Source organism: Vulpes vulpes, chromosome 9 (assembly GCF_048418805.1).
Source record: "Vulpes vulpes isolate BD-2025 chromosome 9, VulVul3, whole genome shotgun sequence".
Taxonomy (NCBI): domain Eukaryota; kingdom Metazoa; phylum Chordata; class Mammalia; order Carnivora; family Canidae; genus Vulpes; species Vulpes vulpes.
In genome coordinates, this window is record NC_132788.1 from 90,916,719 (window position 1) to 90,935,421 (window position 18,703).

The following is an 18,703-nucleotide window of genomic DNA, read 5'->3' on the forward strand; positions in this document are numbered from 1 at the left end:
AGAACCAGAGCTCCTTGGAGAAATGGCTGGTTTGCGTGAGATGAGCCTGGAACATCTTGAGATGCCAGAAAGTAAGGAAGTGCTCAAAAAATGATGTAGATCTGGAAGTCAGCTTGAAAGACTTTTTGCTCGCAAAATCTGGGACATTTTGAAGATCAACATTAATGGATTAGAACCCACTGCATAAGAATCCACAAGTCCATAAGGATAATAAAGAAAGACCAGTAATTAATAAATACAAGAGAAATGATGGAATTAGGTAACTGTTGTTTGCAACTATCTTAGCAAAAATTGATCTAAGTCGTCGATTTTGGGTAAAAATCTTCAATGCATATTAAAGCTAGTGGTGAAAGTCCAGGATGGATGTGAAAATATTTTCCCATGGAAATACCTCAAAATATTTTCCCATTTATTACTGATTAATTATACCTCACAATATTTTCCCATGGATTACTGATTAATTACAAACAGGAGAAATGGTGACTTCCCAATGGAGACACCTGGTGGACACCCTCTTAAGAGATCAAAATTAACGTCACCAGAATGGGACATGTCCCTGTGGCTATAATGCACTGAGAACACACCATGTAGGTCACATTCCTGCCCCAGCTGCAATGCCTGAAGCTGATCATAACAAAACATTAGACAAATCCAAATCTCGAGATATTCTGTAAAACAACTGGCCTGTCTCCTTCATCATCAAGAATGTCAAAGTTATGAAGGGAGAAGAAGGGCTGAGGAATGGTTTCAGGCTGAAGGAGACACATGAGGCATGACAACTAAATGCAATGTGTGATCCTGGACCAGTCCCAGAACTGCTCTCTAGCACCTGTACCCCATTTGGGGACAGAGTTACCTGAGAGGGGGGGACTGGTGTTCCCATCATGATTGTAGAGCAGTACCCCTTGGGTAAATGCTGAACTTATTAATAATATTCACATATGATACACGTGGATGTTTGGGCCGAGACATGAGGAATGCTTGATTTGCCCAGTTGTGTCTGGGCTAAAATGCAGAATCACCAGGTGGGTCCCCAAATGCCCAACAGTTCTGAATTGGTGAGAGTCTCCTTTGAAAGCTCAAGGATCAGGAGGCCCATTGTTGCAGACACGGATGTAGATTGGTGTGTGTGTGTGTGTGTGTGTGTGTGTGTGTGTGTCCCACATCAACCTTGTGAGTGCTCACTCCCTAGTGTGGGGTTAGGGCTGCTGTGTGGTGTGGTGGGTCTCCGACAAGAGGGAAGGAGAGCCAGGCCTTGTGCAGCTGCAGCACAGACAAGCAGAGACCAGGGAGTGAGCAGATACAATATTTAATAAACTTGTTATATATGCTTTGAAGTTCAGCCTACCTTGGTGCTCACACCTCTCGGACAGACAGTCTGGGGCAGGGCGGACAGCCTGGGTGGATGTGGGATTCCATCCATTCTCAGCCTGTGCTCCTCAAACTTGAATGGGCTACTGTATCTGTGCCCCAGTAACAATGGCAGTCCATCACACCCAACACCTTAGGAGGCGAGACTCTGGAGCCATAGCCATGCCACGGCTAGCAAGGATTGGAGGGAGGGGGGGAATCACTGTCTGGGACATAAGAGGGAGATCTGGGGGCACCAGAGATGGGCAGGAAGGTTAAGGATGACAGTCTGGCCACCAGTAGGCCCCAGGCAAGGGGCAGGGGTAGGCAGATGGTTCAGAGGTGAACCTCCAGCAGGTAGCGCAGGTGACACTGGCTCTCCTGGTAGATGAGATACTCGCTCTGGAAGAATCTGGAGCTGCTGAACTCTGCACAGGGCACAGGCTGGCCCTGGGGCACCACCACTCGCTGGCCGTCCAGCTCTAGCTCGGTGTCCTGGGATGGATCTGCAGGTACAGCAAGGGCCACAGGTGACTCAAGGGTCACTGATCCTCAGCTTCACCAATAAGTTCTGCCCCCTATGCTCCCCACTCTGCCACAGGGAACCCCTGCTCCTTCCCACCTTGCAGTCTCCAAACCACTGCGCAGGCTGGGTCTTCTGCTTGGAATATCCTCCTAATTCCTCTGCCTGGGAAATGCCTACTTACTTTTTTTTTTTTTTAAGATTTTATTTATTTATTTATTCATGAGAGACACACAGAGAGAGTGGCAGAGACACAGGCAGAGGGAGAAACAGGCTCCATGCAGGGAGCCCGATATGGGACTCGATCCTAGGACTCCAGGATCAGGCCCTGAGCTGAAGGCAGGTGCTAAACCGCTGAGCCACCCAGGCGTCACTGCCTACTTACCTTTTGATGCTCAGTCATTGACACCTTTCCTTTGAAGCCCTCCTGGATGCTCAGGAGTGATGTGTTGAATCAGCAAAGGTTTGTGAATGACATAGTAGGGAAGCATGGTTCTTCTCGTTCCCCACCACTGCCCCTCCCCTGCCCACCTCCTCCCTGAAAGTTTCCCAGTCCCCTAGCTCAGCCCCAGGCCTTTATCCTCAGGCATGTCCAGCTTTTCAGGACCCACCAGGCTCTGTGGAGCCTCGGGCAATGACGCTGTCGAAGCCAGGGGGTGGCTGCTTCAAGCTGGGGTCGTCGACGGTGATGTGGTGCTCTCTGCCCAGTGCCACCTCACCCAGGAACATGTAGCCAATTTGGTGGGCTCCGCAGGATATGCCAGTAACTGGGGGACACACAGAGAAGCTCAACATGGGCAGCTTGGCCCTCCTATCTGACTTCCTGACCCCCACTCTGCTGCATTATTATCTCCTCTGGCTTTGTTGACTCAGCCCAGAAAAGTGCCCACTCTTCCTGCATCCTTAAAAACACCCCCTTGTCCTGGCTGTGCTCCCTCCCACCTGCTCCCCCATTCCTTGGATTCCTGAGAGCAGGCCTCTGCAGCCCCTGCTCCTCATGCCAAGGTCAGCTATGAGTCCCAGTGGCTAAATCCAGGGTAGATGCCTTCTCTCTCTGGCCGGCTCTGCTGATTTCGCCACTGGTATCCTCTGCCCCTTACCTGGGGACCCCCTTGCACTAGCTCTCCCAAGGCCACCCTCTACTCCTTCCTAGGCTCCTCTGTTCTGGTGGACCCCTTGCCCTGGGCAACCTCAGATATCCTAGAACATCATCACCCCCATCCAGCCTGGCTCTCTTGGCTCAGTGGGGGGTAGGGGTCTCCAATGATGGGCTGGCTGAGAATCCAGTCTGGGGAGGTGGTCTTAGTGAGGACACCTCTGGACAGAAACTTGGGGATGATGAGAGATACCTCCGGCCCTGTCACACAAGCTTCCTATCCCACTTCTCATGCATTCCTCTCACGGATATTCTCTTCCCCCACCTCCACTGCCTGGGCTGGATGCCTATCACATCTGGCCTGGGTGAGAGCATGGCTTCCCTGCACCTCTGGCCCAGTGGCCCTCCCCATGGCTACAGCCACTGAGATGCTCTATATACAAGTCTGGTTAGGGTCCCCATCACTCCCTGGATAAACTCCAGCCCCCTGCCTACACCAGGCATTTGCTTGGATCTTTATCATCAGGCTGTGCTCAGAGGTCCTGACCTGCTGCAGCCTTCCAGGGTTTGTGCTTCTAGCTTCCTCACCTCCAAGCCTCCTCTTTCACTACCTTCCCCCGCCCCCACCTCTGGCTGGCTCACTCATCCTGAAGGTGATCTGCATCACCTTCTCTGGGAAGGGAAGCTGCCTGCCACTTCTAACCTGTCCCTGGCCACTGCCCTCCCTTTGAGTTCCTCCAGTCCCCGGGGAGCCCCACTGAGCACTCTAGTCAGTAGCCATTCAAAGATTCCTCTCCCAGATCCACCACAAGCTGGGCAAGCACTAGGGTTAGTATCCCTGGGGGTTGGCCCCGAGAGGTACCTCACCATAGCCAGCCGACTTGCTGTTCTCTGAGGCAAAGTAGATGCCCTTGCCAACGCGGCCGCCAGAATGTGGCATGATGCGGAGCCCACTGGCAAGGATGGCGGCCACCACCGCCACGTTGGTGCCATGCCACAGTAGCTTCCGATTACTCAGCTTGGAGTGGGCCTGGAACCTATCTCCCTTCAGGGGAAGGAGGTGGAAACAGGGAGCATCACATTATCCAAGCTCAGGTGCTTCTCCCCACTGTTCAGAGGGCATGAGCGAAGCAAAAGGCCCCTGTGGCCAGTGACGCATACTCATGCACACATACGCAAGGCCTGGGTCTGGCGGAAGCTGATGAGTTGCTATACCGACTTGCTAATGGGCACATAGGCTAGGGACAGGTAGTGAGGGTAATGGGTTGGGGGGGTACTTTCCCTTACCTCCCCTTCTCGGTTCACTTTCCAAACATGTTGAAGAGCAGGGCACCGGTAGGTGCCGCCAGTCTTTTCTAAATAGGTATGTATCACCTGCAGGAAAAGTAGAAGCTAGTTGTCAAGGGTGAGAGATGTGTGGACAAACCCCCACTGGTGCTTCCAGTCCCAGAGCTCTCCTCAGGCCCTACAGACACAGGGAGAGAAGGCCAAGGGCAAGTGGCTCTTCTGCACACCAGGAGGGCAGATGGGCAGAGGGACAGTGCCTACTGTTGTCCTGGCTCCTCTGTGGGACATGGCCCACCTTGTACTCGGGTTCCTCTGGGTCCAGCAGCTGGAGCTGGCACTTAAGGAGCTGGTAGTCTCGGTCCAGGGGGTGTGGCACCTCCTCCACCTTTTCCTCTTCAGGGGATGCCTGCAGGGTCTGGGCTAGCTCAATGTCTGCCAGCACCTACAGTGTTGGACACTGACAGCTTGTCTGTCCAATTCACTCCCAGCCTCCTCCCTCCCACACGACCTGGGGCCCCAGCCACATGACCTGTGCACTCCCATCACATCTATCCGGCTGGCCTTCCCCTCCCCTGTCCTTCCAGCTACCCATTCAGTCCGCCTATCTGGGCCTCCTTGGCCATCTCCCCCATCTCCCTTGCCCAGTCTGTCTGTCTGCCCTGCTGCCTGCCTGCTTGCCAAACCTCACCAGCAGCATGTCCTTTTTGGCCTGCAGAAGCTCAGGGGAGTTGATGGGCGGGGGCCGATTGCGGCTGAAGTTGTGGGGAATGACAGTGTAGAAGTGGGAGGACAGCTCCTCCAGGTTGTGGCCACCATCCGTGGGGGCTTTCAGGGCCAGCTCCAGAGCCTCCAAAGCCTCGAAGCCCCGTGCAATCTGCTGCTTGCTTAACTTCCCTAGGGGCATCTTCTTTACATCTAAGGGGTGGAGAGAGTGGGGGAGACTCAGCCCTGTAGCCCTGCCACCCCTGTGGCCCCTGCCTCCTAACTGGCCCCTCTCCCCTCACCCAGGTTCATGAGGGTCATGGCATTCTTGAACATGTCCTTGCTGAAGATGTTGGTGATGAGCTTCTGTGTGGGTGCGTCCAGGGAGCAGGGCCGTACTCGCTGAACTATGTTCCTCACTGAGCCTCCATCCACCTAGAGGTAGAGGGCGTGGATGGGCAGGAGCAGCTGGGCACAGCCAAAGCAGAACCTGGCATTAGAGACTGGCCACATTGAGGCCAGAGAGGGGAGGTGTATGCCCAAGGTCACACAGCTGGGCAGTGGCAGAAGCCAACTGGCTGGGTCTCTCCTTCCAGTCCCCTCCCTCATACTGGGGCCCACCAACACCCTTCCTGGCCATTTCACCTTCACCACGGCCTCCTGGGCCTCATCTTCTCCTTGTACTTCGATGAGTGTGTACTTGCCCGGGTGGGCCACAAAGTGGTCCCGCTCCACCCAGCTGTTCTTGGTCTTGTCCTGAAATTTCTTCTCAAAGTCCTTCTTTGCATCCTCCAGCAACACAAAGTAGCTGAGCTTCGACTGGCCCACCTCTCCCTGCAACCAACAGCCTCAGGCAGCAGGGCAGGCGGTGGGGGGGGTGCGGGTGCCTGCCACAGTTGCCCACTGTGAAACATCTGGTTGGCCTCAGCTGTGCCAGGCCCTGCGCCAGGAGCCCCTGAGCATTCAGAGGTGGAGAGAGGGTGCAGGCAGTTGCCGAGTGAGCTGTGGGGACCCTGGTGACAGGGGTGGGGAAGGTGGGTCCAGGATGGCAAGGTGGCACTCACCACACGGCCCCAGCGGTTCCAGCAGGCGAAGCGGTCCCCCTCTTCCAGCAGCTGGATGATGTAGAACTTGTTGTTGTTTCTTCCAATGTTGGTCTGATTCAGGGTGCAGGCGTAGTCTTCATGCACCTAGGGCCGGGGGCGGGGGTGCTCTGGGGAGGGCAGGCCAGCCTGGGTGGCCCTCAGGTGGAACAAGTGGGAGAGCAGGCCTTAGGGAGGGTGGGCCACACACTGACAGGGGTTTGAGGGGAACAGCAGTCAGGATGCACTGGGACATCCAGGGGAGGCTCTATCAGGAAAGGCTTGAGGTCATGGTTCTGCCCTGGGGGCCACAATCTGAGGGAACATGACTAAACTCAGTTGGGGGAAGTTCTGGGAGGATGTGGCTGTACCCTGTGTCAGGGAATCAGAGGGAGACACTGCTTCTGCCCTGGAGGTCTGACAGGACGCAACCCTGCCATGCAAAAGGGATCTCAGTGGGACATGGCCCTGTGGGGCTGCTTTAGGGGTTACAGGTGAGCCCTAGGGAGACTAAGGAGGTTGAAATCCTGTCTTAAGTGTGGCAGGTGGAGGCCTGAGAAGCTTGGAGGCTTACCCTAGGGTCTGAGGAGCAGACATGACCTGCCTGGATCTGATGGGCTATAACCCTACCTGACCGTTGGGGTCTCAGGGGAACATAGCTTCTTGGGAGCCTGAGCTACCTGGCCAGAGCCGAGGCCCAGTGAGGAGGGGGACCGGTCTGAGTGTATTTGTACCTAGGCTCCAAGTCTGGAAGGGGACGACAGATTACCTGGGTCCGGGGGTTGTGGCTGAGCGGGCATGCTGGGTCCACTCGGACTACGTGCTTCTCTGTGGGTGCAGCTCTGAGGGCCTCAGCAGTGGAGCGGAAGCTGTCCTCCTCCTCTGCACCCTGCCGCCCCTTCTTTTTTTCAGGGCCCTCCTGTTGCACCTGGGGCTTGCGCTTTGGAGCCATGGCTCTTCTGGGGCACAAAGAGGGCCCTCAGGCCTTCATGGCCTCTGCATCCCACCTGGCTAGCACAGCACCAACGTGCCCCACTCTGGGTTTGCTCTTTTGGTGACCCTCTCTGCACTGCCTCCCCCTGACTCCATCTCCCCATTCTCTAGCCAGACCAAAACCAGCTCTCTGTACCAGTCACCTTTCCCTTTTCCCATTCGCATGGGCCAGGCCAGGACCCTGTCCAGTCTGCCCCAGAGCCTCAGAAGAATGGTTCCCTATTCTCTTTAGCAATCCAGTGTCCTGATGAGGGAGGGAAAGTGAGGAGAATCTCTTCTTGCTTCTGGGCTCCTCCTCCCTCCAGAGCACTCCCTGGGTATTGCCCGCTCCGCCCCTGTCTCAGCTGACTCAGATGGATGTGGCATGGCTGCTGGGCTGAGTCACCCCAACTATGGAGGAGAGTGGGCAGCAGCTTCCAAGGGCCACACTCCCGAGGCCAGATCTGTCCCTCTAGAACTTGGGACCCTGCGGCCCAGAAATCCTTCCCAAGGGGTTTAAAAGTTCTGGGGTGCCAGTCAGGGTCTGAGACCAGTGGGCCAGCACCAGCACCACCCCGTCCTGCCCTGCCCTGCCCTGCCCTGCCCTGCAGAGGGCTGTGGGCAGGGCCATAGGGCACTCACCTAAAAGAAGGAGGGACCTGGGAGAGATGGCAGCCACGGATCTAGTATCAGGACCCCCAGGGCAGTTCCAGTTCTAGGGCCTTCTCCAGCAACCCTCCGTAACCTTAGGCGTGACTTGGGGCAGTGATCTCCCTACGATCGCCAGGGGTGGGGGCAGGGGCAGCGCAGGGGTGGGGGTGTGGTTTTCCAGCTATCTGGCCACCAGTCAAGTGAGTCAGAGGCTGGACTAGCGGAGCCCAGCAGCCTGTCCCACGGACCGCTGGACACTTGATCGGGAGAGAGCCAGCGCAGCCCAGGAGGCTGACGCGTCCCTCGCGCCGCTTGAGTGGCCTGAGGCTGCCCCGTGACCTTGGGCGCAGGTGCGGGCATTGCCTCCCTCTCCTCCGGGCTGCCTACGTTTCCTCGCCGTTACCTAGAGCCAGGCTGGTTCACCCTAGCTCCCGCCCCCGACGGGGAGGAGTCCCGCTGCGAGACTCGGGGCGCCGCATCTCTGACGCCCCCCAGCGTCCAAGGGCCGCAAACACAGAGAAGGCGCTTCTGGTCCGGCCCGCCCCTTGGTCGCCGGCCCGCAGCAGGGCGCAGGCGCCGCAGCTTTGGGCCGGAAGCGCCCGAAGAGGCTTGGAGCCTGGAGGAAGCCTTGGAGGCGGGGCCACAAGCGTTTATCCTATGGGCGCCTGGGGGCGGGACAGAGCGTACAGAGGCAGCCAATGGGGCCGTGGGAGGCGGGACCCGCGGGGCACCGGGAGCCTATCCGGGCGCGGAGTCCTGCCAGACCTCCGGGGTTTAGCAGCCACGTGAGTTCTCGGCGGCGGCCGCTGCGCTCGCGGTGGGCAGCATGTCGGCGGCGGCGGCGGCTCGGAAGCGCGGAAGGCCGGCCTCGGGGGCCGCGGCCGGTGCGGGGGCCGGCAAGCGGCGGCGAAAGGTGAGCCTGAAGCTTCTGCGGGCCAGAGTCAGCCCCGCCGCCGGGACCAGCGTCATCCGCTCCGGGACACCGGGGCCCCGGGCGCCTCCGCGGCCCTTTTTTCGGGACCCCAGCTGGAGTCAGCTTCGTACCTCTCTCCGGGGCCAGATCCTGAAAGACCTTGCACTGGAGCCGGCGGGGGTGGGAGTGGGGGTGGGGGTGGGGGTGGGGAGGCCACTGCCTTTCCTGGTGCGGCGGCTCTCGAAGATCGGAAGGCGCGCTTGGTCAGTGCCGGGGTGGTTGGGACCCCTGACTAACGAAAGGATCATTTAATTCTCAGGCCGACTCTGCCGGGGACCGGGGCAAGTCCAAGGGAGGCGGCAAGATGAATGAGGAGATTTCCAGCGACTCTGAGAGTGAGAGGTGAGCTCTCTCCCACCTGGAGGAAGGGAACACTGAGGCTCATAGTGTATGGAAGACTCAGGGAGTCGGGGCAGAGCTGGGCCTTTTCGGCTCGTAGATCTTGGCTCTTCCCTCCAGTTCTGAGCCTGGTAGTAGGACTCGTCTTAAGGAGATTGAGAAGTCTCCTCTCCTTTCCCGGCAGGGTCTCTGTGTGGGGAGAACCCCCAGTCCCAGTGGGAGACCAGTGAGACCTCCCTGGTTCACGGCAGGGACAGGTGCACAAGCTGGACGGGCTGGTATGGGGAGAGGCATGCGAGAAATGCTTGCTAGTTCTTCCATCTGTTTTCCCACAATGTCAAATTGCTGTTCTCAACATATGCCAGGCACTGGCTTTACTGTTGACAATGCAGAGGTAAGCAGGCAGGTGAAGACAAAATGGGTTGTAATGAAGTGGGTATTCTTCAGCTCTGTGTTCTGGAGACAGGGAATGGGACGATTGAATAGGGCCTGGGGAGATAAGGAGGAATCTGTCAGATAAGGAAGGGCAGGGAGGAGGACATTCAGGGAGCAGAGAAAAGTCTAGGGCTTTACATGTGCCCAAGTGGGAGATGGACAGCTTGGAAAGGCAGGTGTTGGCCGCATCCAGGTTGTGGAGGGCTTTGAATACCTCCATTCTGCAGGTGACAGGGGTGAGACATGTTGCAGGGTTTCAGAGGAAGTTAACAAGGTACCACGCCTGAGCCTGTGGAATGGAGGCCATCATACCAGGGAATCCTGGGGCTTTCCTAAGAGTTGACTTTAGAAATTCAGCTTCTAGGGACACCTGGGTGGCTCAGTGGTTTAGCGCCGCCTTCAGCCCAGGGAATTAAAAAAAATAAAGTTCCAAAGTTTTCCTGATCCTGGAGTCCCGGGACCGAGTCTCACATCTGGCTCCCTGCATGGAGCCTGCTTCTCCCTCTGCCTGTGTCTCTGCCCGTCTCTCTGTGTCTCTCATGAATAAATAAAAAAAAAATCTTAAAAAAAAAGAAAAAGAAATTCAGCTTCTAACATTGAGCACAAGTTGGCCTTAACCTGGTCACAGGAAGACTTCACATACTTACTTTTAAGATCACTGTGGGTAGTGGTGTGCCTGGCCCTGTGCTGAACACTTTTAAATGTTTAAAATATTGTGGGGCAGCCCCAGTGGCGCAGCAGTTTAGTGCCACCTGCGGCCCAGGGCGTGATCCTGGAGACCCAGGGTCGAGTCCCACGTCAGGCTTCCTGCATGGAGCCCGCTTCTCCCTCTGCCTGTGTCTCTGCCTCTCTCTCTCTGTGCCTCTATGAATAAATAAATTTAAAAAAAATCTTTAAAAAAATGTGTTGTGAATGTATGAGATACAGAAAAATCAATGAAATGTATTTGGACCATAGGGGGCAATGGTGAGATGATGAACCTCAGTGCACCCACCACTTAGGTTAGGAATTTAGAGGCCCCAACTCTGCATTCCTGACTTAATTGTTTCTTTGGTTTTCTCCTTCCTTCTTTCCTTCCTTCCTGCCTTCCTTCCTGCCCTCCCTCCCTCCCTCTCTCCCTTCCTTCTTCCTCTTCCTCCTCCTTTTTCTTTTCATTTTCTTAACCAGGTATAATTTACATACAGTAATATTCACTTTCTTTAGTGTACAGTATGTGAGTTTTGACAAACACATATAGTGGTGTAACTACCACCACTCTGAAGGTGTGGAAGGGTTTCATCATGCGCTAGAACCCCTCCTGCCACACACAACACTCCCACCCCACCCCCTCCTTTGGAGTCCACGCCCCCCTCCCTCTAGCCCCTGCTGACTACTGTCGCTAGAGTTTTGCCTTTTCCATGGTTCCTGTGGCCTGCCTGTAGCTCCCAGGAGCAAGTCTACGTAGGATGTGTCTTGAGTGAGGTGAGTGCTCTAGCCAGTGCGAATATGAGACATGTAATGGAAAGCTTCACAAGGTCAGGCCAAGACCAGTTATGTTTCACCTGGAATCCTGTCCTCAGGGTAGATGCAGTGAGGGTGTGGTAGGCACGTCCCCAGTGTGTCTGCCTCTTGCTTGGGTCCTTTTTTTTTTTTTTTTTTTTAAGATTTTATTTATTTATTCATGAGAGACAGAGAGAGAGACAGAGACACAGGCAGAGGGAGAAGCAGGCTCCATGCAGGGAGCCCGACGTGGGACTCAATCCCGGGTCTCTAGGATCATGCCCTGGGCTGAAGGCGGCGCTAAACCGCTGAGCCACCGGGGCTGCCCCTGCTTAGGTCCTTTTATCAGATCTGGGCTGGCCATAGCTCCCCTGTCTGGGGATGCATGGTCTGGGATCTGCCTTTTCTGCTTCCTATATTGGAGCTCCTGTTCCTTGTCTCCCATGCCTTTGTCATTCCCAGCTGACTGTCTTGTGTTGGGGCACGTCCCTCATCCTGTTGTGAGGCTTAGAGAAGCCCAGTCCTGTGGCAGCTTGTACATCTAACAGTGTCTTCACTGGTTTAACTGGTGTCGCCTTCCAGGGGTTCACATCTTGTGTAAACAACTCAGTATTTTGTGTATGTGGCTCCTTTGTTGACCACTGTTGATATTGATTCCAGACCCTTTGTATGTGACCTTTCTTCAACAGCTTGTAGAACCTGCTCTTTCCCTCTAGAGTTGAGAGATTTCACAGTGATCTCTTTGGATTTTGGGTCTCTTTTCACCCTCATGTGAGGACTGGGTGGTTCCTTTCAGTTTGACAAGTTCAGTCTTTGGGTTTTCTGCATATGTAATCGTTGGCTATGAGACGGGGGTGGTTGAGTGCCAGGGGAAGCAGTGAGGAGGTATGGTCTTAGTGGCTGGGGGAGTGGGGTGAGCCCTCTGAGAGCTATTCCCTTCCTTCCCGCAGCCTGGCTCCTAGGAAGACTGAGGAGGAAGAGGAAGAGGAGCTGGAGGAGACAGCCCAGGAGAAGAAGCTTCGCTTGGCCAAGCTCTACCTGGAGCAGCTCAGGCAGCAAGGTGAGCCCATGCACTGACAGGCAGGGGCAGGGCCTGTGTCCAAGACCACCTGCTGTGCCCCAGCCGCCTGACGGGTGGCTGAGCAGGTACCTGAGCAGGTACCTGGTGGATTGCCAGAGCTGCTGGTGCAGGCTTTCCTGAAGGAGGGTGGCTGGGAGACTAACGGGCCTCCTGGGATGGGTCTGACCTTCAGGGGGCTTTAGCCTAATCTCTAAGTAATGGCAGGGGTTAGGCAGGAGGAGATCTCTCCTTTGCCCAGGGCAGCCTGAACTTCCCTTGGGACATAACCCGAGTGTTTGGAGCCCAAGACCAAGGCAGTGGGGTGGGGTGGGAATGGGAAGGGAAAAGTGGAGTATAGGCCTACATTGACTTGGTCTGGTCTGTCCTTGCATAGAGGAGGAGAAGGCTGAGGCCCGGGCATTTGAGGAGGACCAGGTGGCAGGGCGCCTGAAGGAGGATGTGGTGAGTTGTGGAGGGAAGGCGGTGGGAGAGAAGGGTTGGGCTGGTCCTGCTTTTGGGAGCTCATCCCTCTCCTCTCTGTGCAGCTGGAGCAGAGGGGCAGGCTGCAGAAGTCAGTGGCAAAGGAGGTAAGCGGGCAGGGGACTTTGATGTAAGATTGAAGCGAATCATGGGTCCCACGTGGGTAGGTGAGTGAATGGCCTAACTGGGGACTCAGGCTGTGGGGTTTTTGCTCTGGAACATGGTGGGCACTTAGGCAGACAGAGTCAGGTAAGGGTCTGATCCTTGCAGCCCTGGTCAGGGTGGTGGGAAAGGATGGTGTGTGTGTGTGTGTGTGTGTGTGTGTGTGTGTGTGTGTGCGCGCGCGCATGCGCGCGAGTGAGTGAGCATCTAGGGGCCTTCTTGTCCTCTGTGGCAATGACCTCGCTCTGCTTGCCCAGATTCAGGGCCCAGCCCCGGCTGACATCCGCGTCTTACGGGGGCACCAGCTCTCCATCACGTGTGTGGTCATCACCCCCGATGACTCTGCCATCTTCTCTGCTGCCAAAGACTGCACCATTATCAAGTGTGAGTGAGCCTGGCTTGGGGGTGCAGACCCGGGGATCTTTTGGGAGGGCTGATCTGTGGAGGAGGGAGTAATCAGGGCAGACTGAGGCCTGGTGGGGGAAGCTTCTGGACATAAGTTTATTCCTAAGGAGGTGTTCTCTGGGTGCCAGTGAAAGCTTCTGCCTAAGAGTGGGGCTGGGAGCTCCCCATCGCTGTCATTGGAGGCGATTGAACAGAGGCAGGATACTGATGAATGGGGATTGGTGCTGTAGGTGGGCAGTTGGAGGACACTTGAGGCTCTGTGCTGTCCTGGGATTGCATCCCGGTCTTCCTGGGTACCCCCCTTCGACAGCTGAGTACTGTTTTCATCCACCCTTAGGAGAAACTGGAAGAACTCGTACCCTTGGTCCTAAGGCACTTTCCTATCCTCTCTGGGGCTTCGTGGCTGCCCTTGGGGGTTACTGTCACTGGGTGACAGATGAGGAACCTGGGGATTATACAGGGGCTCACGGCAGCCGAGCTGAGTTCTGCTCTGAAGGCACCACTTTCTCCACAGCCCCGTGCTGCCCCTGAGGGGGTTGCCAGCCAGTCCTACCCTCTGTCCCAGTAACCTTTCTCCTTCCTGTTGTCAGGGAGCGTGGAGACTGGACGGAAGCTTCACGTGATCCCACGGGCCAAGAAGGGTGTTGAGGGGCAACCCCCCAGCCACAGCAGCCATATTCTCTGCATGGCCATCTCCTCTGATGGCAAGTACCTCGTAAGACAGGGCTGGCCCCGGGGGGGGGGGTGGTGGGCGAGAGTCGGGGGCACACATTGCGTGCCAGTGGCCATTGTCCTCATCTCCACAGGCCTCGGGTGACCGCAGCAAGCTCATTCTCATATGGGATGCCCGGAGCTGCCAGCACCTGTACACTTTCACAGGCCATCGGGATGCCGTGTCGGTAGGAGCTGTGGGCATTTACCAAGCAACCAAGTGGGCCGGGCTGGGGCAGTGGGCTGAATGAGGCAGAGGGTGTCCATCCTCAGGGACATAAAGGAGGTGAAGGGGAATTGGGGGGAGACTGAGCTTGCCTAGGGAGTGGGGAGGCCGCTCAGGAGTGCACCCCTGCCTCCCTGGGCTTGTGACGTGCTTTTTAGGAGGAAATCCTCCCCGGCGAGGACTTCTATCTCGCCTGCTGTTGTCCAGGTCCACTTTTGCTTCCTGTCCATGTATCTGTAGGGTCTGGCATTCCGCAGAGGAACCCACCAGCTCTATAGCACATCCCATGACCGCTCTGTGAAGGTGTGGAACGTGGCAGAGAACTCCTATGTGGAGACACTGTGAGTGTGCATGGGGAAAGGGTGTGCAGATGCATGTGCCAGTGCACGTGGGACCCCATCCTCCCTCTGCCCCCTCTCCCCCTCCAGCTTTGGGCACCAGGATGCTGTCGCTGCGCTGGATGCCTTGAGCAGGGAATGCTGTGTGACGGCTGGGGGCCGGGACGGGACGGTGCGTGTGTGGAAGATTCCTGAGGAGTCCCAGCTTGTCTTCTATGGCCACCAGTAAGGCTATCCACTGGGCCAGGTCAGGGGAGAGGGGCTGGGGTGGGGCTGTGCCCCTCACTGTTCCTTTTGCCAGGGGCTCCATCGACAGCATCCAGCTTATCAACGAGGAGCACATGGTATCGGGCGCAGATGATGGGTAAGAGCTGCCTTTGGGATGCCTTGCACCACTACCGCTGCTCCTGGACTTGCCTCCAGGAACCTTCCCTTGTGGCAGTGGGATTCCTTTCTGCTGAGTGGCCTTTCTGCCCTACCCCAGCCCCTTGCCAATTATGTTCTTTGTCCACAGCTCTGTGGCCTTGTGGGGTCTCTCTAAGAAGCGGCCGCTCGCCCTGCAGCGTGAGGCCCATGGGCTGCGGGGGGAGCCAGGCCTCGAGCAGCCCTTCTGGGTATCAGCAGTGGCGGCCCTGCTCAACACGGACCTTGTAGCCACAGGTGGGTGCCCTTTGAGGCAGAAAAGAGGGGGTTGCAGGGTGGGCCAGTGCGGGGACGCTCACTATCTCCCTGATCCCTCAGGCTCCCACAACTCTTGCGTGCGGCTCTGGCGGTGTGGGGAGGGCTTCCGACAGCTTGAACCTCTCTGCGACATTCCCCTGGTAAGTGGGGCTTGAATGCCTCGCCTATCTTTGCCACACTCCTGAGGCCCTAGAGTTCAGGGCACCTGGGATTAGCCCCTTATTGTTTTTTTCTTGCCAGAAGGGAGGCTCCTCAGGGCAAGGCTATGACTTGTCTTTTTTATAGTGCCAGCTCCTACCACAGGGCCTGATAGGAACCCTTCCTCCCTCCTCCTCTCCCGTCTCCCCCCACCTCTCCTCTTATACATTCCCCTCTACCCTGTCCTGGGTACAGGGGAACAAGGCTAGGACACAGCAGGGCACAGCATGTGCAAAGGCATGGGGGTGTCGGATGCTATGATGGCACCAATGGTGCCAGATTGGGCCCAGGCTAGAGGGTGTGGACACAGGGTGCCCTGAGGGAGATGGCAGGATGGTCGGTAACGTCTGGTGACAGCGCAGGGCTTGGTGATGGCCATGGGGTCTCCGGGACCTCACAGCTGGGAGCCACGCCTTAGGCCACCCCTGAAAAGTGACGTATTTGGCTTTCACTGTCTCCTTAAATCCTCACAAACTGCCTGTGAGGCCAGTGTGATGTTTCCCTCCATCTCACAGATGTGGAGGCTGAGGCCCTGAGGGGTCGGGGACTGATCAGGGGGCCCTGATCTGCTGGGGCAGAGCAGGGATTTAAGCTCCTAGGGCCAAGCCTGTGGCAGTGAGGCCAGGGCTGTGGTGCTAGGGAGGCATGGGGGGGTTGGGTAGGGGAAGGTGTGGGAGGGGTCTGTCCTCACATTTTCCCACATCTCTCCCTCTTCTCAGGTGGGTTTTATTAATAGCCTCAAGTTTTCCAGTTCGGGCGATTTCCTGGTGGCTGGGGTCGGGCAGGAGCACAGGTATGAGGCACCCTGGGAGGTGGCGCTGGCTGGGCTACCAGATGGGGTGCAGGGGGCTGGGCCTGGCCTCAGCTGCTTCCCTTCTGCCCCCTGCAGGCTTGGCCGCTGGTGGCGCATCAAAGAGGCTCGGAACTCCGTCTGCATCATCCCGCTCCACAGGGCCCCCAGGCCCCCTGCGGCAGGCTCCTGACTCCTCTCCCCTTTATTTAAGTCCTTTCCAGACCAGGCCCTGCCCTCTTTGTATTAAAAGCCTCCTTTTTTGGGCTTTGTCTCTTGAAGCTTCTCGGCTGGGGAGGGAGGGTGATGGCAGGACTGTGGGGTGGGGCAGGGCTCCTACCAGCATCTCTGATGCCTAAGGGCTTTCTGTCCTTTCATGGAACCTGGGGATGGAGACCTCATCCACCTCCTGGTCTCTTGAGTATCCTCTGTGACCTTATTAGGCCAGCTCCCCACCCACTGCTCTGGGCTGCAAGGGGTCAGAAGCTGCAGACCCCTTGGCTAGGGAGCCATGGCTGTCCAGTTATGTACCAGGGCTGGCTGTCAGTCAGAATTGAAATGAAGAAAGCTAGGCCTGCATGTCAGGCTGACCTGGCCCACCCAGGCCAGTTCAGGAAGCTAGAGATGGGTGGGGGAGGGGGATACCACACTGCCTACTACCTGAGGACAAGTGTCAGAGTTGAGAATAGCTCTGCCCTTGGTCTGAATGCCAGCCAGGCTGTCACAAGAATGTTCTTTCTGCTGATTTTATCTACTGGACAATTCACTCCTGCCACTGGTGGAGCCAGGAGAGACAGACCAGAGATGTAGAAGTGCAGGAAAGTGTCCTCTTAATGGGAAGAAGGAAATGTTATGGGTTCTGCTCTAACCTTTTTTAACCCATTGGGCTCAGCCACTGAGCCTGTAGTTCCCAAGAGGCAGCATGGTCCCCTCGGGAGGAAGCCACAGGGCTTCTCTCCTGTTACCATGCTCAGGAGGCTTCCCCTCAGACAGACCTGCTCTCGCCTGCCTTCATTTCTCCTGGGGCCAGAGGGGTCAGGTTCAGATCAAAGCCCTGAAAATCCTGTTCTGAATCAGAAGATGGTGATAGAATTCACTTCCTGTGTCTTGCCTCACATTGAGCTCAGTGATGGCATACACACACTTCCCAAAAGCCATGGCATAGCAACACCGAAGTGCACCTTAATACGTGAACCCCTTTCCCATGGTACACTCCTATTGGGAGAAATCCACAGTCTTGAATCCTTGCTCCTCTATAAATAATGCATCATTTTTCTTCTGGCTGCTTTTATAATTTTTTTCATCTTTGATTTTCAACAGTTTGTGATATGCCTGGGTATGGTTTTCTTGGATGTATCTTTGTTTTTTATTGTGTTAAGATGTAACAAAATTTATCACTATCATTTCTTATGCTGATGTCATTATTATTGATTAGAAGAGGTTATTTATTTTTAAGAGAGATTGCATATGGAGTGGGGGTGGGGTTGAAGAGGTTGAGGGTGTGGGCAGAGAGGGAGAGAATCTTAAGCAGGCTCCATGCTGGGCACGGAGGGCTTGGTGCAGAGCTGGAGCCCATGACCCTGAGATCATGACCTGAGCTGAAATCAAGAGTTGGATGCTTAATGAACTGAGCCATCCAGGTGCCCCACCATTGTAACCATCTTTAAGCTTACAATTCGGTGACATTAGATACGTTGGCATTGTTAGTGCAGCTGTCACCACTGTGCATTCCTCTAATGCTTGCAAATTGAAACTCTATACCTGTGAAACAAAAACTCCCACAACCCCTGGCAACCATTTTACTTTCTGTGATTTCAACTATTCCAAGTACCTCATATAAGTGGTATCATTCAGTATTTGCCTTTTTTTTTTTTTAAGATTTTTTTTTATTTACTCATGAGATACATACACACACACACACACACACACACACAGAGAGAGAGAGAGAGAGAGGCAGAGACACAGGCAGAGGGAGAAGCAGGCTCCATGCAGGGAGCCTGATGTGGGACTCGATCCTGGGTCTCTAGGATCATGCCCTTGGCTGAAGGTGGCGCTAAACTGCTAAGCCACCCGGGCTGCCCAATATTTGCCTTTTTGTGACTGGCTTATTTCACTTACCATAATGTCCTCAGGGTGCATTCATATTGTAGCAAGTGCAATATTCTCTTTCTCTTTAAGACTGAATAATATGCCATTGTGTGTATATACCACATTTTGTTTATCCCTCTGCCAGTGGACACTTGGGTTTCTTCCATGTTTTAGCTATTGTAAGTAATGCTGCTACAAACATGGCTGTACAAATCTTTCTTTGAGATGGCTTTCATTTCTTTTGGGTGTATGCCTACAAGTGGAATTGCTGAGACATATGGTAAATTCTATTGCCAATTTTTTGAGGAATCTCCATACGGTTTTCTGCAGTGGCTGCACCATTTTACATTCTCACCAACAGTGTACAAGGGTTCATATTTCTCCACATCCTTGCCACCACTTGTTTTGTTTTTGATACAGCCATCCTGAGTGTGAGATGGTGTCACAGTGTAGGTTTTTTTTTTTTTTTTTTTTCATTAGAGAGCACAAGCAGTGGGGAGGGGCAGAGGGAGAAGCAGACTCCCTGCTAAGCAGGGAGCCCAGTGTGAGGGCGCCATCCCAGGACCCTGATATGACTAAAGTCGAAGGCAGAAGCTTAACCTAGTGAGCCACCCAGGCACCCCAACATTGCAGTTTTGATATGCATTTCCCTAACGATGTCAAGTATCTTCATGC

The 18,703-nt window shown here is 55.4% G+C and overlaps 2 protein-coding genes across 4 annotated transcripts; one reads left to right on the forward strand and one right to left on the reverse strand.

The window, feature by feature from the left end:
- Window positions 1-1,293: 1,293 nt before the first annotated feature.
- PARP3 (poly(ADP-ribose) polymerase family member 3) lies at window positions 1,294-8,155 on the reverse strand. Of its 3 annotated transcripts, none has more exons than XR_003233306.2 (11): window positions 7,655-8,155; window positions 6,810-6,999; window positions 6,023-6,148; window positions 5,604-5,792; window positions 5,261-5,393; window positions 4,945-5,171; window positions 4,552-4,698; window positions 4,257-4,343; window positions 3,832-4,014; window positions 2,485-2,640; window positions 1,294-1,856 (listed from the first exon to the last, which is right to left on the reverse strand). XR_003233306.2 is itself a non-coding variant. In XM_025987000.2 (11 exons), exons 2-11 carry the CDS (start codon window positions 6,990-6,992, stop codon window positions 1,687-1,689), a joined length of 1,596 nt encoding a protein of 531 aa, XP_025842785.1. In that variant the 5' UTR covers window positions 6,993-6,999; window positions 7,655-8,130; the 3' UTR covers window positions 1,294-1,686. The 3 variants fall into 3 exon arrangements, 2 of the variants coding, with proteins under 2 accessions (XP_025842785.1, XP_025842794.1); XM_025987000.2 differs by having other exon boundaries at window positions 3,837-4,014; window positions 7,655-8,130; XM_025987009.2 differs by having other exon boundaries at window positions 3,837-4,014; window positions 6,810-6,996; window positions 7,655-8,068.
- A 267-nt stretch (window positions 8,156-8,422) lies between these two features.
- RRP9 (ribosomal RNA processing 9, U3 small nucleolar RNA binding protein) lies at window positions 8,423-17,346 on the forward strand. Its single transcript, XM_025987025.2, has 15 exons — window positions 8,423-8,576; window positions 8,896-8,978; window positions 11,840-11,949; window positions 12,344-12,411; window positions 12,495-12,536; window positions 12,849-12,975; window positions 13,587-13,711; window positions 13,803-13,895; window positions 14,174-14,274; window positions 14,362-14,496; window positions 14,573-14,635; window positions 14,786-14,931; window positions 15,013-15,092; window positions 15,870-15,943; window positions 16,040-17,346. Exons 1-15 carry the CDS (start codon window positions 8,490-8,492, stop codon window positions 16,131-16,133), a joined length of 1,428 nt encoding a protein of 475 aa, XP_025842810.1. The 5' UTR covers window positions 8,423-8,489; the 3' UTR covers window positions 16,134-17,346.
- The last annotated feature ends 1,357 nt before the right edge of the window (window positions 17,347-18,703 follow it).

What these genes read in the sequence shown, in the direction of transcription:
- RRP9 (XM_025987025.2), top strand. Translation starts at nt 8,490, where the DNA reads ATGTCGGCGGCGGCGGCGGCTCGGAAGCGCGGAAGGCCGGCCTCGGGG. An exon ending in AGAAGTCAGTGGCAAAGGAG is followed by an intron (nt 12,537 to 12,848) that starts GTAAGCGGGCAG and finishes CTGCTTGCCCAG; the next exon opens with ATTCAGGGCCCAGCCCCGGC. An exon ending in AGACTGCACCATTATCAAGT is followed by an intron (nt 12,976 to 13,586) that starts GTGAGTGAGCCT and finishes TCCTGTTGTCAG; the next exon opens with GGAGCGTGGAGACTGGACGG.
- PARP3 (XM_025987000.2), bottom strand. Translation starts at nt 6,992, where the DNA reads ATGGCTCCAAAGCGCAAGCCCCAGGTGCAACAGGAGGGCCCTGAAAAA. An exon ending in GGAACCGCTGGGGCCGTGTG is followed by an intron (nt 5,793 to 6,022) that starts GTGAGTGCCACC and finishes TGTTGGTTGCAG; the next exon opens with GGAGAGGTGGGCCAGTCGAA. An exon ending in CATGACCCTCATGAACCTGG is followed by an intron (nt 5,172 to 5,260) that starts GTGAGGGGAGAG and finishes TCCACCCCTTAG; the next exon opens with ATGTAAAGAAGATGCCCCTA.